General features: G+C 47.1%; 1 protein-coding gene across 1 annotated transcript in view; it reads left to right on the top strand.

Moving 5' to 3' along the window:
- LOC126541755 (hemicentin-2-like) overlaps positions 1 to 19,292 on the top strand; it is a 317,951-nt gene that overhangs the window by 97,204 nt on the left and 201,455 nt on the right. The window contains exon 3 of the mRNA XM_050188683.3: positions 7,785 to 7,895. Coding sequence (XP_050044640.1) covers positions 7,785 to 7,895 — 111 coding nt within the window. The remainder of the gene's footprint in view (positions 1 to 7,784; positions 7,896 to 19,292) is intronic.

Raw genomic sequence — 19,292 nt, 5'->3', positions numbered from 1 at the left:
AAAAGAACCATGTTCCTTTACTGTCACTACTAAAAGAAAACTCGTGGACTTCCATACAGACGCAACGAATGGAGACGACAGGCGATAGAGCACCGTAAGGGAAAGTTGTACTCTTTCTTCTTGGAGGCTTCTGCGATTGACATTTTCTGTCGATACTGCCGCCGAGCGTTCTAGGAAATATTTTTAAAAAAGCATGCCTTTCGATTATTTTCTTGGAATGCGCACGTGAAAATGGCGTTGATTTTACTTGTAATCTGATTCACACTGAGCTGTACTGGTATACATTTCGTCGAGCACCAGAACTGAGCTGCGCAGACGCTTCGCATCTGATGTCCGTTTTGACCTTGACCTTGTTGCCTAAGTCGTGCTTCTTTCATGACACTTTCTCGAGGTCAGACTGATGTGGATTGTTCTTGCTTCGACAGTTAGAAGGGGCTTCTCGGACCCGTATGATGTACAGTTCTTCTGTTCCAGTTGTTTTTCTTCTAGCGTTCCGAGAGTGGCCCAGGTTACTTAGTCAGGTGCTAGCTAATCATGACCGTATTCACAGAAAGCTATCGTGCTAGAAATTATCGTAAGAGTAAATTTCAGAAAAGCTTCGCGTGTTCTGCCCCGAATTGATTAGTTATCAGCATCCAGTGAGGAAGACGGAACAGTTAACCACTCATAAGTACGCCCGAAATCAATTCAAACAATGTAACCATCATGTCTCATTGCATTATACTGGCAGCGTCATCGGCATTGCCCTGAATCGTGTTGAGCGCTTAGCGGGCCCAAATCATGCAAACACAATTGCCAACCATAACGCGAAGCGGGCTAAGCACCAGGCTGGGCACGGGCCTACTCCAAATAGTGAATAATAATAATAGTAATAATAAAAAGGCTGTAGTATCTGGTCCCTCGCTGTTCGCTTGTGGTGTCCATGCGTTATACAGCTGCTGAACGGAAAACTCGCTTGTTTACGTTCGGTTACTGGAGACCTTCGCGAAAACACTTTCAGATTACAGCAACCCTAATTTCGCCTCTCGTTCGCAGACGCACTAATACGTAGCAGGGCTAGAGAAGACGCCAGCAGTTCTTCGCCAACAAAGAATATGAAATTTAAACGCCTTATGAATACCCGCCAAATGAAGTTGAGGTCCCTAATCAGCAAACCTCAGTGAATGCCCAGCTTAGTCGCGAAACAAAGCTTTCACATTCTCATCTGAAACACGCGCGCAGGAAATAGGAAAAGAAAAGAAAAGAAAAAAGAGAAGAAAACGTAAAAGGAAAGTAATTTCTAGTAACTTCCTCCCGAGCTAATGTCGTGAAGCATGTACGTCGGTGCTCGTACGTGGGAGCCTATGTTCATTGTGCGTTGCAATCAATAGAAATCGATTGCTTTTTGGGGTGGGGACTTGGGCGACTTGGGAGGGAGAGAGAACGGGAACCCAAGTGAAAGTTTCGGCCATTGCCCCTTCGCAAGCTCGCGCTCTGCCTTTTAAACATTCATGAAAGCTTGTCTGCGAACCGCTACCGGCTTGTAAAAAGGGCCCGGCACACAACCTGACAGAGTTAAGGCTCGGCACACGAACGTCATGGTTTGCGCTCCCCTCAGGCTGCTGGTTTCTTTTCATTACAAGAGGAACACGTAGGCGCCGTGCTTTTTCTTACGCTCTTTTACTTCTTTATATTTTTAATATTTCTTATATGTCACGAGCTAGTATGCAACGGCAAATACAGCCGTCCATTCGTTGGCCCAGTCGATTTTTGCCCTGCTGCTTCGTATTCTTTCATTTGTAGTCCCGCGAAGGACTTCTCATACGAGATCGACCAGCTTTTTGGCGACTTCTACTTCTTTTACTTGCCTCCTTTTTCTTTAGAGCAAACTTGACTAAAACAGGGCGCATGATCGATGTAACAGGAAGGCGCATGGTCTGCGGTCAGAAATTTTCTTAAATTTACTGTATTCTTCCTGAGTCTAGTTTTTTAGCGTTGAGCGACTTAAGCAGAAGTTTGCGAATTCTGCTTAGCGTTATGAATTCTGTAGCTTTATGTGTTCTCAAACTAGGCCAAACAGCATACTTCCAGACAAGCATATACTTGCTCATACCTATGTGTTCAGTGCGCACAAATGACATCGCAAATTCATGGGGGGCTAAATGTAAAAACGCCTGTGTACCATGCATTGGGCGCACGTTAAAAAACTCCAGATGGTCCAAATGAATCCGGAGTCCTTAACTACGTCGTGCTGCTTAATCATGTTGTGATTTTAGCGCGTAAAACCACAGGACTCGGTATCGCAAATTTTCTCGTAATTGTTTTGCCACTGACGAAGGCTTGGCGATATATGGCATTCACAACACTCAAACCTTTCACATTATAGATCTCTCCATCTGGATCTGTGCTGGCACACTGATTAGCTTTGATTAACATATACGCTATAATATCCTTTTTTGTATCCACATAGGTGGTCCCACCTGCGGTTTGTAACCTTGGGACCTCCTTCTGCATATTTCCCTAAGTAATACTCCTGTTCATTCATTCATTCATTCATTCATTCATTCATTCATTCATTCATTCATTCATTCATTCATTCATTCATTCATTCATTCATTGAACCACCTTGATTAACCAACTTTGATTAGGTTACTTGACTACTGAGCGTCGCAATAGTGTTATGCTACGCGGCATGCAAGTTTTCTTTATGTGTGAAGTGAAAGTGAATAATAAAGGAAGGAAAATGCTGAATACATGGTTTAGAACGAAAAAAGAAACACAGGCGTACGAAAAAAAAGGAGGGTTCCGTCATCGGGGAGCTATAAGCGAGGTGTCGGTTATGAGTTGTGTCGGTGCTCATTCTGTTTTGAGTCATCTTGCTTACCGCTTTTACAAGCGTGAAAGCATCAGCTCCACTCCTGACAATGCTGATTAAAACTGCACGTCTGTTTCTACACGTACTGTTGCATTACGGGTGCAGGAAAGCTCGAATGTGGATTAAAATGAAGAGATACATGGCATGGATTGCGCAGGTTGCAGTGCGACTAACTTTGTTGTATACATACGGATGCCACGGACAGAGATTTAACATTATAGAGCCATGCAGAAACCTGCAGTGGAAGGTGTCGGTAGCATGCTGGTTACCTATGAACACTAGTGCACTGAGTGTACTGTATATTGTACTTAGTTTCCGCCGTGCACAATGCAGAACTTTTACATTATGCATCAAAGTTGGCCGCCGTAACTTCCTCTTGCGCGACGACTAGCACAAGGAAGCCCAGTTAAGGTGAGCGTCTAGTGCAGTGACTGCTTAGCAACAAGCACTCATATAAGCGTGTCCCGCGGATTAATTATAAATGTCTCCACCAAAAACGGTATGCGCATACTGTGCGTTGTGCAAGACTTTGCATTGTTAAAGGAGAAAAAAGAAAGAGAGGCGACAACGAAAACTACAGTTTTCCTCATTCATATTCACGTAAGCGTTGCCAGACAGTTACTAACATTGCATTTTTTTAGTTATTTTGGTGGTGAAACAACCTGTATGTACGTTATTTACATAATGCTATTCTGCAGGAGCGCGGGAGATGGCCCGAGGAAGGGAAGTTTAACAGCGTCTCTCGCTCGACAAGTCTGAAACTACCCACCTAGAAAAGTAAAGTTAGTAAGCAGGACGTAACTTGCACTCATTTACAATATTATACAGGGGTCCCTGGCTACCTGGTGAACTTGATCAAGTTTCAAGTTTGCTTTATTTTTGTAAAAATAGCAGCCTATAAAAAACGCAGAACCTGTCTGTTTATTTAGATGTTTGCTTTTAGTGGTTGCAACTTCGTGAGTCAAGACAGTTTATCTATTTTACAGACACCGTCATGAAAGGCGCCCTGTTGGAGCCCGATAGTGACGCAGAAAGAAAAAAGCTCGGGGTCGCATTAACCTGTGCACCAGTGATAACGTAATGACTCTATCCCAATTTAGCTTCTTTTTGCGCTTCGACAGTGGTCTGAGCGACGTTCCACCAAGTTATCACCAGAATTGGCGGGAACGCGCTGGAGGATATGAGAATGTAACATAAAATAGTGGAATGAATCCCTACAATATACGGGCCCAGCATTTTAGTTGCGTTTCCGTGGAGTTGTCAGGGCCGGTATATTGTAAAAGTTCGTCTCGCTCGATTTAGTTTATTTCTTATTATCAGCCGATATGATGTTGATAACGTTGGCGAAAAGCTACTAAGACAACTTAGGAATCGCGATATGAGAAATAATTTGAATGAAATCACTACACCACCCCAGCACGGAAGAAGATCGGGGTAGCCTGGGCCGAATCCACAAATACTTGTGTTCGTATGAGGGATGGCTGCGATTGGCCGGTCACCATCGCTAATGAAATATGTCCGATACCACTACCGGCTAGCGCTTGCACTGACGCGCAGTTTCATAGAGCAATAACTTCTTGTGCGAGTGTATGTAAATAGGGGCTCAGTGCTCGTGCTTACAAAAGAAAGAAGAAAAAGAAAGCTAAAAAGAACATCATAACGATGCACCTGCACACAATGACGGCTGTGTGATAAACAGGCACACAGTTGTGGCGTTTATGTTGTATCTAAATTGTTTTAACTTTTTTTTTCTATTTTATTATGAGCGTTAATGGATCTCATGTTATCGTAGTTAGGCAATGTGAATTGTACTGCATGTATTGTATTACCCATTTCAATTCTTGTATTCACTTGATCCATATTGTTCTACTGTAGTTGGTATACTTTTTCCAGAGTTAACGCTTTACAGTGTCTTTCTGTGTACAAGGATGTTGGGTCCTCTGTCAGGCATCTTGCCTTTAGTCCAAACATCCTCTTGTTTTTTTTTTTCTACAAGGAAACAATAAATAAAACTGGATTGAAATGGAATGAAGCGAAAAAAAAATTTCGGGCCAAACGATTCATATGGCGGCAGCTTTGCCAGCGAAGCTGCCGATCACAGACCGAGCAAGTATGGCCAAACTCTGCGTCCAGAAACATTGCCTTGAATTTGGAATTCGCTCTGGTGAAAACTCGAAGGAGGTGGCAACTGACGCTTCTGCCGCTTGGACGCAGACTCGAACAACCTAGCTTGACGCTTACGAGCGGCCTCCAGTGCGCGATGTTCATCGGTAGCTTGCGCTCGACGGCGACGATTAGACTCTCGCATCTGCTCTTGCTGACGTTCTTCGGAGACAAAGTCGCATTATCCGGTTTCACACGGGCACGTTGTCATTGGTTATAGTCGCGTCTCTGCTCTCGACGCCTCTCCTCGTACTCGGCTTGTTCTTCGGCCGTGGGCACAATGCGTAGTCTTCCCACTTGTCCCATTTTTGTTGGAGTTGCAACTGTAGCAGTGATCCACCGCTGCAATGCCCAATCCAGTTCTTGCACACCGCGGAGGCTACCGCGGCGCACGTCCCCGTGTTTTCCCGCCACAGCTGCCGCGCCGTCGTATTGAGGGAAGACGACAGCGGGACGCAGCGGGCAGGTTCCGCAACCACAAATATAGGGGGACTTTTGGGAAAGGAGGACAAGAAGAAAAATATTGTGCGCTTATAACGCGAACGTATGCCGCAGAGAACAGGAAACGACGCTTAATAAAAACGGATGCGCTCAGGGCTTCATTCGTAGTTGTTGCGAACTACCATCGCAAAATGAAGTGAAAGGGCGAGAGCCGAGGCCTTTGTCACTGTCAGCTAGAATACTGTCGTCCTCTGTGACACCCAACAAGGTTATTACATAAACGTCGTTCGAGAGGGCCCGCGATATAATCGAACACGGCAAGGACTTTCATGGATTGCGCATTGGCACGTCGCGTGACCCCGAAGACCACTCGCTTGCCGTACCTGACAACAACGCCTATCACCTTGCTCAATACGTCGTAACCACATCGATGCGCCAATAACAGAGTTCAAAGTCATAAGAAACGAGGCAAAAATGCACAGTGGCAAGTCCTAGCTCGCCCCCCTTGCCCAAGGCGAAGTGCCATCAAGCACGGAGAGGACGGAGAGCTGGCGAATATAAAATAAAACAAAAACAAAACGACATTATATTTGCGTCAGGAACCAGAATATAATGCGAGTAGCGTTCCGCCTTCGGAAATTTCTAAAATGACCTCGCCTTATAAACGTGAGGATTTGGTAGTTGAGCACAATAAGAACAGTTCAGAGGAATGCAACTGTCTGGCGTTAAAACGTGCTAAAAAAGCACAAGGCTGACTACTTTTCAGTTCAATAAACGCTGCTGCTTACGTAAAAGGATCTCGCTTTCCATTAAAATGAACCATTAGGCAAATTTTCCACCACCCATGATACAAGCAGACACCGCAAATCATGACACATAACCAGTTAGCCGCCATTTAATGAAAGCGAACCATGACTTATGTTCGTACCTATATATTCCAGTCGTCCATTGGTGGCACATCAGGGGCCGCGATGTATGCACACCATCCGTTTGGAAATACTATTCCTAACGCGCCAGACCTCGATGAATTTTCTCTCGTAACCTCGACACAGTCGCACCCTGTATGCTTGCACCATCCGCGTTGTACGCCAAGAGTGTCTGTAGAAGTGAACTTGACCATGCACACCAACTCTGACAATTAGACCGAAGGCTATGTGCTGCAACGAGCGAACGTCGTGATAGTCCGCCGGAGAATCCACACCAAAAATGGCTGAGGACAGTCTCTAAAACCCCACGGCCTTCATTAACCTTCCCAAGAAAAGTTTCGTATTCTCCGCAGGGCGGTGAGAAGGCGCAGAACGTTGTTCTCCGTCGCCCACACTACGTGTGGATCACGTGATCTATGACGGTTCCCGTATTCGGATTTTTATATGAGTGTTGGACAGTTCCCGCGCTCACGCGGTATGTTAAGCGTGTGAGTTGCGTTTCTCACGCGTAGGCTACTCGCTCATGCTCGCACAAAACCGAACCATGACACGCAGTCTTGTCCTCGCGCTTACACGAAGGAATGTCACCATGCCACCCTTCATTTACATGCGCGTCACGCTTAAACTTACAGATTAAGCGTGAAATGTTTTAGAGTGTACACCCCCCCCCCCCCTCACCCCGCCCCCTACGAGACCACACTTACGGCCCATTCATAGAGGTTCGCCAGGTAAACAGCTTCGCTGTAAAAGAAAAAAAAAGAGAAAAAAACGAAAGAAAAGAAAGAACGAAAAGAAGGCTCTCGTAGATTTTGCCAGAAGACAACGCACGTTGAGCCACCGGCCTTCTCGCTTCACCGTCACCTACTGACCCTGGTACTCGCTGCATATCACGTGACTTCCAGCACATGGTGCGCTGGTGGCATATGCGCTCAGCCGCGCGACAAAGAGCGGTTCGGGCGCGCAGCGCATGCGTCGTCGCACCCTGAACAGGAGGGCGGTGACGATGACGATGCGAACGCACCCCGAGCATTCGTGTAGTCGCTATCGCAGTAAACGTTTTTACGCAATTTACGCCTGCAAGAGCAGAAGCCAGCTAATCGGGATGTCGGACATATTAATACTGAAGGCGGTTGGCAGATGGAAAATAACACTTTCGTAAGAAAATCGTAGTGAATTCAGCCCTTTAGGGGCCGACATCACGAACCTTCTTATTCGCAAGTGCTGTTTGGAATTGGAAGACTACTTTCACTAACGGCAACACGAGTAGGCGGTGTACTCTCTTACAAAATGTAGCATAAGGAGTTTTTATGAATGCAGGCCCAGAATATTACACCCTAAGGGGCATAATAAGTGACGCGCTTACATAGCCCCCCCCCCCCCCCCCCTCTTTTCTTTTTCAGTGGCCCCCAGTGTGCCTATCATCATGACGTCAGCAGGAACAGCGGTTGAAGGCACCATAGGACCGTTCATGGTTGGCGAGTCGCTGAGTCTCGTCTGCTTAGTGGAGAAAGGTAAGACACGCCTATGTACATTGACTTCTGCGTACGGAAACAGTAAAGAAAGGTTTGGGCACACACTTTTAAGAAAGTAAGGTGAAAGCTCAATCACGGTTGTGGGGAAGTGTCTCATTACTTGCTTTCTTGTGATGGATGAAACCTAAGACGTCAGACAGAACTAAATCGAAAATACCACAATCGACTCCTTTCTGGAAATGTGACAATGTAAAAATAATATCAGCAGTAAATTACTGATACAGTTGGTGTAAAAGATAAGCGAAGCTCTACTCTAGAGTTTCGTAAACTTCACCCTCATTATATGACAAACGCGAAAAGTTTTTCTCCTGCTTATTCTTAACAGTTCGATTATTTGTTGAATATTGAAAATCATCTAAGAATAACCTCTTATCACTATTGGTGAAAGAAAAAAGAAACGTGCTTTCTTTAGGCGCAGGAAAACAGTTCCATATAAAGAATGTTAGTACCTTAATGCGGTGGCAGTTATGGTGAAGCGGGCACTTAAGCGCTAAAACAAACCGAAGGTGTGGTTCACTGGACGATAGTAGTAGTAGTACTATAAGACATTTATTCAGCCCAAAATTACTGGTCAAGCATAGCGACCGCCTAGACGACAATTCGATACTGTTCTTGCTCCCCTTCAACGCCAAGCCAGTCGAGCCAGGTGGTGATGGAAAAGGAAGGGGTAGCATAGGAACCCGATTGCTGAGCAGCCGGACAGTAGAAGAGGCAGTGGGAGCGATAATTATGGCCTATATAAGAATGCAATTGGAAAACATGCCTGAGGAATACCAGCCATGCATACAGTGCTCTTCGCTGCGCATAACGTAGTGCTGTAACGGCATGCACTGAGAAAGAAAACCATTTCTGTCAGTTTAATGATATAATCCAACATTTGTGTGAGCGTGGTTCAGAGGTGCTGATGCCATGGCTGTATAGTGTATACTGGAATATTACAAATAAAAGCGACAGCAAAAGTGACAGTTGGATACAACCCCTCACACACCTCTCCATACCCTTTTTACCTCTCCTGTTCCAAACCTTGCCTGTCTCGTTCCCTTATGCCTCTTCCCCAGCGTATAAAGCAGCAAGCAAGAGATACGCAACTGGCGCCGACTTCTCCACCTTGATCACATAAAAAAGACTCAGTTTCGACCGAAAGGCGGAGCGTCGATTGCGATAGCAAATTTGCAGACAGCCATACGAAGTAAGGATAGTACGTTTATCGGCCGCATCAACTTGTAAACGTTCCCTTAATTGGTAACTAAATTAGTAAGCATGGTGTGAGCGCGCACACCAAACATGAACACATCGCACTCGATGGCTGCGGACACTCGCTGTCAAAACGCTGGCGTGCGGAAACGCGGCAGCAGCAGCGAGCGAAGTGACATTCGTGCTGTTTGTCGCTTCAACGCAAAGCAAGCGCGGAGGACACACAGCATGCACAAAGCTACGAACCGCCGACGTGCCTAGACTCTGCCCCCAACGCGGATCGCCCACCCCTACACCCGGCGCCTCTCAAAGTTGGGTGCCTCGCGCGCGAAAGAAGGCGCGCTTCCTCATCGCATTGGTCCCTTTCGCACGGGCGAGATAGAGCCGCGAAATTCGGCTCCCATCGCACGCTTTTCTCACTCACGCATACAGCGTACGGCGCGCGGTGACGGTGTTATCGCCGTTGAACCTTATACGGAACCTCACGGCGACGCCCTGTGTAGGGTAGCAAACCGGAGACTAATATCTGGTTAACCTTCCTGCCTTTTCCTCTCTCTCTCGCGCGCGCTTGGTGTGTCCATATAATTGTTACCGCAATAAAATTGCCCCCGCCGTTCTCTTTTGCGCAAGGCTTACGCCAGCTAACTCCATAAGCGCATTCACAATCACCATTTGCAAGGCGCAGATTGAGAAGCTCAAAGGATGCATGATTGTGTTCTGTATGTGCTACGTAGATGCAGAGACATGGACACATATGTGTTTGAACGAATGCTGATACGGGTGCAAGCACACGATTACACTAACGTGCTCCATTTCTCTCCCACATGCGCATGAAAATAGTTCCTGCAGGGAAAGACATTCGCCGCAGACATCTATAGGAAAACATGCATGCAGGCACGCGCGCATGTTGGAGATTCTTGATGAGAAGGAAAAAAGTCCGTGCCCTAATGAAAAAAAGGAGAGAGAGAGGAGAGAGAGAGAGAGAGAGAGAGAGAGAGAGAGAGAGAGAGATAGAGAGGCGCGCACACGCCCAAACACAAACGTACACAAACGCGCACATATGCGTATGGCACAAGCCTAGCGGTGACTGCGCAGTCGTACCTTTCTCACGCTGGTTCTGCTTTCGTGATCAACCTTGAGACTATGCGGTAGTTCCTAAGTGGTAGTAAGGACTCACTCTTGTTGAAACACCTTTTTGAAAAACGAACCGGGAAGAAAGAAAAATGCCTTTCTGAGCACGTCAGCCGTAAATAAAATCGCTTCAAAAGCGTCAACACACCCTAACTATCGGAGCGTGCCTCACTCTCGACTGGTTCCTCAGATTGCGGTGGGTTGAAATGAAACATGCAAAATAATACACATGAAATCTCTTCACAGCACTGCATGTACAACATGACAAGAAAGCGATTGAAAGACGCTCTGGGCCTCTTAACTCCTCTTATCAGCTCGAAAAATATTCCACTGCCCCAGCGCGCGCCGGCGTCTCGGCAAGACGCTTTATATTTATCGGCGGCACGATTCCGCGCGTAGCGAGCGAGGCGAAACCAAAACGAAGCAGGCGAACAAGAAGGCTAGCTCTCTCAGTTTTTCTCAACGTTGCTGCCGAGCACACACGTTCAGCCCGGCCTGGCTCACGAACACGCACTTCTCTCCTTGTTCCGCGAGCCAGCCCCATCCACTAACTCCATCACCGGCTGGCGGGCAATGCCAGCACGGCCTCCCACAGACCGGAGGGGAGAGATTTAGGCCGTTATGCCCCGGGCCCGCTTGTTGTCGGGTCGCCTCTCCCCTTTCACTTTTCTTCCCGCCCACTCTGCAATCTCACTCGCACCCTTCTTACCATCATCGCCGCCTACCCTCTGCTCTCATTCCCTTCCCCTGCGGCGCCATCTTTTTTCCGCTGTCTACGCCGTCAGCTTCCTTCTCAACTCGATGTCCGCGCCAGCGCTCGCCACGGCTGAACGATGCGCTCTGCGTCCCCCTCCTTCTCGCTGGCAGATCTTGCTCGGTGTCTGCCGACCAGGAAGCTTGTTTGTTTTGGTGTCGACGCTGGAGCGCTGCAGTGAAGCCGCCGCCACCTTCCCTGGCCGCTGTAAGCAGCGCCGGCGGCGCTTTGCGAAGAATGCGCGCGCTGTCAGAATTAGCGGCCCGACGTGGCGTGGTCCCGTACGGGGGCGAAGTAGTGGTAGTGCGCGCGAAGCGCTGCTCCCGCGAGCATTGTTTTCCCCGCCCCTCCTCAATTTGCTCCTCGCTCTCGGCCAGCCTGCAACGCGATTAAAACCTAGCAGCACGCGAGTGAGAGAAGAGATGGAGAGAGAGAGAGAGAGAGAGAGAGACTTGGAGGCCCCCAGCGGCCAGGCACAACTCGCCGTTCTCTAATCTCTGCTAGCTGCATTGTCGGCCCGCTCGCTGCTTGCTCGCGCGCTCCGCGCCTAGCACCTTCTCGCATTGCGCGGATGTTCGTTGGTCATTATACGGTGAGCGCTCTAGCGCCCCCGTGAACTAGGAGCGCCGTGCAGCTGGTACTGAAAAGTAGGATTTTTTTAACGGCAGCTCGCTTGAGTACAAACAAGAGCAGCTACCACACAGGCGTGGCCTGGCGGTGCAGCTTCTACTGTGGAAGGACCGTCGAAAACTGCGAAAATTTATTGCTTAAAAGCCTGTCGTTATGAGCAGGCGGTTCGTTAATGTTGGAAAACTTAAACTCTGTTTTCGAGGTACGCTGTGGTTATTCGCTTTGAAAGCGAAGCTTTCTTCGCCTCTTCCTTCGGCTTTCCCACGCCGCGTCGGAAGGTGGTTCAGAGCGTGTATACATATGGAGGGAGAGTGGCAGAGAGGGAATGCGATGCGAGAAACTCGTTTGAACCTTTTCATCGCGTTCCATGTGCACAATGCCCGGTGGAGCTCCTTGGGCGTTGCCACGTTAGCCTCTTGACAGCGGTAATTATCCGTCACCCCCGCAAAAGCATTGCAGAAACTGCAGCATTTACCCGTCTTATAACGGGAAAATTCTGAGGAGAGGTAGATATAATGGTAGAGAGGGGGCAGGGAGAAGAGGCAGAGAATCGCTAGAACTGGCGTAGTCTGGCGATTCCTATAAAGGCGGGAAGGGCGGGAAAGGGAGAAGGCACGTGAAAAGGCAAGGAAACGCTACTACTATAGACACGAGCGGTTGCGGGCAAACGGAAGGTACGGTACTGTACGCTTCTGCAATTTCTGGAAAATAAACACTATGGAAATTTGTCAAGCGGGCAACGGATGCAGGGCGTGCAGACTTCTTCCCAAATCCTTAAAGCACAAGGGGAGGGATGGCCAGATACAGTGCGCTGAGTATGACGCGAAACTTAAGGAAAATGACGCGAGATTGCAAACCTTCATTTGTATTGGATATGAAGCATGAAAGTAGAAAGTAGAAATCACGCAGCAGAAAAGCGCACGTAATATAGCCATATTTGTGTTGGTCACGTGTATCCTTGCTCTGCTTACTCGCACGTAGTCTGCGTATCATACAAAAAAACTGAAAGAAGGGCTCAGGCGAACACCTGCATTTTTAATGAAAAATGCTGGTGTGTCAGTGAACGAGACCATAAATCTCGCTCGCTGGTGCGGAGACTTCGTTCGCAATGTCTGGTAGAGCAACAGCGCAAGGCCATAGAGTGATGAATCGGTTCCCACGGCGCCAACACCGTAAATCCTGGTATGGCCGTTTCTTTAGCTCTTGGTGCTTCTTGCGTGTTCCATTCTGCGCCAGTTCGAGCAATATATTATACTTGCACTACGGTGTGCCAGAACTGACTCATCCTTGTACCGGCGCTCACGTTCAGGCGCTTGAATGTAACCCTCCAGCTCCGCGTCTTGCCTGCGCTGAAAAAAATACTGACTGTGATGACGACGACGATGAAAACAACAATAATAAAGACTGCAGTTGGCAGCCGGAAAAATCTTGCTCATCACGTACGTATTCGCACAAGTAGGATTAACTAATTTTGCGTTTCTTTTTTCTTATATTAGGAATATCCGACTTTGTTTTTTGCTTTACTTCATCCGGTAGTTTAGAAAAGCCGACCTCATCAAGGTCTATGAAGGGATATTTCTTTATAATGCGGACTACGTAAAAGGCTATAGCTGTTGTCGCGCGCTTGCTCGACCTGTTTGTGTACATTCTCATTGTCTCTATGTATTTATGTGATTAAAATCGTTAGAGTACTTGATGCACATTTCGGGGGCTGACTGTCTATATATCTATCTGCATATCTATGGCCCTAACCATTTTCCTTCCAACCTGGGTCGCTGAGTTTTCCATGGACGAATGGGTCGAACGGCCTATAGAAGTGCTGAGACAACATGATTCGAAATCACCCGTTGTGCCAACTTGGGTCAATGCACATGTGTCACTGTGTATCTTTGTACCACTCTTCATCGAACATTTCTGAAGCCACCTTGGGCCACTAGGGATGATGCACTGGGCTGTGGCACTGGTTATGCGCCCCGCTTCAACGAACCTCTTTGACGCCGACTTGGAGCGCGCAGGATGTGCCACTCGGCCCGTGCTCCTCTTCCACGAACCTGGATAGGATAGCTCGAGAGTACACTAATTACCGAATGTCCAACGTCGACAGCCTCACGGAAGCCATGCCTGTACCCCAAGAGCAGTCGGCCATTTTAGACAATTAGAGAGGCAGCAGGAACCGGTACCCCCCGTCGCACAAGTTCCTTAACAAGGAAGAAGGTGTCGCATAGAGTCAACTATAAACAAAGTCGTACCCTAACCTTAACGTGCTAAGTAAAATGTACCCCACACTATATAAGGACAAATTTCCACGGTGCAATGAGAAGCCCACATTATACCACATAACATGGGCACGTCAACAAACTGACCTAGTTTCAATATCACAACCAAGTGTGGAGCAATTGGAGAAACTGATGTCCGGCGACCGCTGCGAAGACCAGCTATGTCTAGTGCGGCGTGCACGACTGAGAGCAGAAGCCAGCGGAGCCCTAGACCGAGAGCAGCCGGCTATTGTGATAGAGTACGGACGAAGCAGCGGGTGAAGACCTCCGGGGAAGACATAAGGAGGAAGACTACCTTGAAGAATCTGCCCCGGTTGCAGAAAAAACACAACTACTAGAGCTCAATAAAGTTTTGACTCACTCACTCACTCACTCACTCACTCACTCACTCACTCACTCACTCACTCACTCACTCACTCACTCACTCACTCACTCACTCACTCACTCACTCACTCACTCACTCACTCACTCACTCACTCACTCACTCACTCACTCACTCACTCACTCACTCACTCACTCACTCACTCACTCACTCACTCACTCACTCACTCACTCACTCACTCACTCACTCACTCACTCAAACCTCTTTAATAACGGCTTGGTTGGATGGGTATGTGCCGGTAGGTATGGGTAGGTAGCTTGTCAATGAAGCTCGATGACGGTAACTTGGTTGACTAGGTATGTGACACTAGGCATGTGCCGTTCTACACTCACAAAACTAGTCCTTTAAATTACACCGATACTCGCACCCGCACCACGCGTAAACCTTTCGGCAGTGCCGCTTGATAAGAAGCGTGAGAGAGGAGCACGGTGGCACACGCGTTTCGGCCTTAGCAATGCGGCGTGTTGCTACAGTGCTTCAGTGCTAATTCCATTAACGTCGACAGTCATCGTTCTATCTCCCGATCTCTCTTTCTTTTTATATTTCGTTTAGCCAGTCGCCTCAATGCTCGCTAACCAGCCGGACCGTACACTGGTTAACCTGGCCTTTTGGTATTTCATCCCTCCCCCATCTCGTTCTTAAGCGTTACAACACACGTCGAACGCAATCCGATCATTTCATAAATAATTGTTGTTATCGTAGTTTGTTTGTGAATAGTCATCAGCCTCGTGTGCGTCCTACGCTCTCTTCTTACTGATATGATATAAGGAGATGACGCATAATTTAAGGTGGCGGCTACTCCTTAGGTCTTGAATGGGTCTAACGTACGAGACATAGGGTTCAAGATTACATATCAACCTTCCCATACAAGCACCAGAACTTGTCACACAGCGTTTTCATAGTAACACTATGACGTAAAAATACCTGGTACATACAATATGCAAGTTAAATAACTCCCCAGTACTGTAGAAGAAAGTCTCAAAAATACAAATGATACCATCACCTAATTATACAGTAGCTAGTCAGTGGGTTGTGAACACATCGTGTAAATACATTATCACATATAGTAAAAACAGAACAGTCGACATAACATAGTCCACAAGCACATACATATATACAGCGACACTGAAGTAGAAGGCACCTTAAAAGCGTTAAGAACTCCTACCCTATCCTACCCTTCTGCGTTCAATTATTGCCGCATCGCCTTCAGCACACAAAAGACAAAACTGAAGTGACATATTCTGCCTGGAAGGCGAACATGCTGGCTTGTTGCTTTCTTTTGTCGTCTCTAGCAACCCTGTATTTCTTTTTGCATCCGCATTGTGTTGGGAAGAAAGAAAACTTGAGTTCGATGACTAGGCACGTGTTCTCAGCTCAGAACCGGGCGTTGACCAGAAAAACTCGGGGAGTAAAATGAATGTAGGAGGCCAGGAGAGAAGCATGAAAGGCACACGCACGGACTGTTTTTCGTGTCACGTTAAACTGAAGCAGGCCGCTTTGAAAACCGCCGCTTGTCCTGGAGCACGAAAATAAAAAGAATATTCGATCTAAGCACGAAAAGGACAAAAAAAATACACTTTCGCTCTGACGTGTTTTAGCGAACACAAGCTGAGAAGGCCAGTAAACATGAACCTATCAAAAAGTCTTGACTGAAAGCTCGTAACTGCAAATCTTCTGGCGTAAAACATAGAAAAGCAATAAAGACAAAAGAAATTATGAAAATAGGATAACCGTGTGGGCCTTTTTTTTTTGTTTCTTTTACTGAAAAAAATAAGAAGAAATAAGAGGGAGAAGTGGGTGGCTTCCTGCGGTGTGCGCAGCCTTCGAACATGTTTTCTATTGCTGTGCTTCGGTTCCCGTTGTTTGCGCGAGTACCAGGAGGGAGTGTCGGTGGAGCTCGTTTTTCTTGAAATGGTAGACGTCTGTGTCTGAGATCGTCGTCTTGTCGGATTATTCAGCTGCGGTAAAAAAAAAGGGGGGGGGGCGGATAAGACTTTCGCGTAGGGAGAAAAGAAAGACGCCGCAGGGAGATAAATGTTTTGGGACGCGGTGCAAAAAGTCTTCCTCCTGTTTTCACTAACAGGCATGAAGCAGGGGCTAACTGTCTTACATAGAAAAAAAAAATCAAAGAAATGCCATACAAACGCGCGTCTGTAGACAGCCAATGTAGAGCCAATGGTGACGCTCGATGTAGACAGCCAAGGCGGCAGCCAGCCAGGCAAGCGGAGACCCGTGACTGGCAGCCGTAGTATAGCACGAGCTTTTGCAGGCCTGTTCCTGGATATCCGCTTAGGGATGGCGCTTTGCTCTCCCCGTAGACCCTTGTTTCGCTGCTCTGTTTGAGACGCGGGCTTTGCAGCTGGCTCTCTAGGCTTCATTGGTTTGCCTTGGTTCTCTTGTTTCCGGTGAGATATGGCGTTTCTGTTCCTGTGACTGACAGTAGATCGGCGGCACCTGCATGTTTATCTCCGTATTTGTTTTCTTCGGGCGCTCTGTTTTTGTGCAGCGGCAACGAGGCGTTTCAGAGCCAAGGGTAAGTTCAACAACAACAACAACAACAACAACAACAACAACAACAACAACAACAACAACAACAACAACAACAACAACAACAACAACAACAACAACAACAACAACACTTCTGGATTTTGCTGTTCTCGCACTAAAGACGAATAAAATTAGCATTCTATTTGAAGGAGGGCATTTTCTTTGTGAATGAATCCTGGCCTTATGACGTGCGGTGAAGGTCAGAAAGCGTTGTCTTCCCCAACCGTCTTCTACAACTTGTAACTAAACTTATGCTCTGATATCATATCTATGATGAAACCCACGAATTTTGTACTGTACGATTTTTTCTCTTATTTTCTATTTTTTTACTGGTTTAATTTGAATTTCGTTCCCAGTTGTCTCATGAGGCGAACCGGAATTTCTGCGCAAGAAAAAATAGTGTCACTCGATACTCGTGCCACTAATAAGTAAGAACAGACAAACGGACGCAGCGAGCCCAGTTTTGAGCTCTTAACTGCTTCCGCAATAACATGCATTGTCAGAAATTGGTCTTAAAGGAGTGTCTTTCAAGGAGACATAAATGGCGGATAAGCAGAAGAATAATCTGAACTTTGATGTTAACCAGCTGAACTTAGATAGTGCGGTTGACTTATCAGTTCACTTTGAAAGTAGGCTATGTGTATCAAGTGGAAGAGAATATAATAATTCAATAAGTTGTGACCGGTGAGGTCAATGAAAATGCCGATGAAATCTTCGGTAGCTATCAGAGCGAATCCAGGGCAGCATCAAAAGAGGGGCCTTCATCAAAATACATAGAGAGAGGGAAGTTCACTACCTAATTCTGGCGCTGACATGTTGTTGTTTCGGGAGAGAAGTGAAGGTGGGGGTGCGGAGGGGGGGGGGGGGGGGGCGCTGTGATGGACGGCCAGTATTGCCTCTCTGGATCCCCCAGTGACAGGCAATCACTCAATGTACAAGTTACAAGTTGAAATTCTCTCCGTGCTAGTGTCAGACGCAGTTTGTCTCAGAATCAGCGCACGCTGAACTACGCAGAAAAGATTCCCAGGACGATGCCACATTTAGGCTGGCCTAGATGTATTTGTTTAATTCGACGTGGTTAATTAAAAAAACGCTTACGTTTGCACACGGCCTTGTCGATATCAGCGTGAGGCTATATGCATCCTGATATTTATTAAATTGCATTCGACCAACAGTCAGCTCAACAGTCAGCACAACAGTCAGCACACTGCGGCTGATAATCCCCGAACGTTCCTCGCGTGTCACGCTACCGCAAGAATGGGGAGCATTGTGGGACGCCGAGTCTCTGAACTGGCGTGGACGGTTTTCCAGAGGCTACCCTTTACTTGATTTGGCGAGTGCTTCATTCGGGAACATTCTCTTCGGCTGTCGTCATGCGCTTGGATGGTGAAGCTCACACTTCCATTCTGACGTCCCTTGAAGCAACGCTGTTATACTGTCGTTTGCAGCTATAATGCTGGTAATGAAAAGGCCGACCAACTGTCCATATTTGATCGCCAGCTCGATACCTAGTATTCACGAGTGTTGTGCTTGAATGCCTGGTTGTTTGTTGGGCTTGTTTGTGGACCCTCTGTCGAACAGCTCGAGATTTGATGGCGCACTCGATCTCATATATGCTTCCTTTCAGCATGCTTACGTTATTTTCATTGCTGGGAGCAATGAAAGTGTGGTAATGCGTGCGGTGCATATGTCACTGCCTTGTTTCATTTAGCTTTTAGTTTTTTTCGCTTCATCTCCAAATTTCTTGCCCAAATTTTTTTCTGCTTACTTTTTCAGCTCGTTTACAGACGATCATGTTGGTTTAATTGGCATGCTTCTTCAAACGGGAGGGGGGACTGATATTAAAATAAAATTCCAGGGTTTTTGGGGCCAAAACTACAAACTGATTTATGAGGCACGCCATAGTGGGAGACGTCGGATAAATTTTGACCACCTGGTGTTTCTTAACGTGCTCCTAAATCGAAGTACACGAGCGCTTTTGCATTTCTTGCATTTCGCCCCCATGAAAACGTGGTCGCCGCGATCTCGCGCATCGCAGCGCAACGCCATAGCCGCTAAGCTACAGCGGCGGGTGACTCATAGTTACCAATCCTAATTGAGCTATATGGTTTTATTGTCATTTTGCCTGTACAGGGTGTCCCAGCTAACTTTAGCCAGAATTTAAAATATGCAAATGCCTCGTACCTGGACAGAACAAAGGTGATATTGTTTGCCGTCGCTTGGAGATACTCAAGCTATTTTTTCATTCCGCTTAATTTGATAATTAGCCTTGGTTATTTCTCAGCCTCTCAAATATTATAATTAAACGAAATGTGTCAATGAGAATATTGTCGAGCGACATGAAAGCCTCCTGATACAGCTTTCTGTTGGTCAATGCGTGCTACATAAAAGTGTTTTTCCGAGCGTGAAAGAAGCCCGCAAGTGCACGCAAAATGCCCGCGCGACTGGCCACTCGAGGCACT

This window comes from Dermacentor andersoni, chromosome 2 (genome assembly GCF_023375885.2).
Source record: "Dermacentor andersoni chromosome 2, qqDerAnde1_hic_scaffold, whole genome shotgun sequence".
In the NCBI taxonomy this organism is placed as follows: Eukaryota; Metazoa; Arthropoda; class Arachnida; order Ixodida; family Ixodidae; genus Dermacentor; species Dermacentor andersoni.
This window is presented reverse-complemented; position numbering and strand designations above follow the sequence as displayed.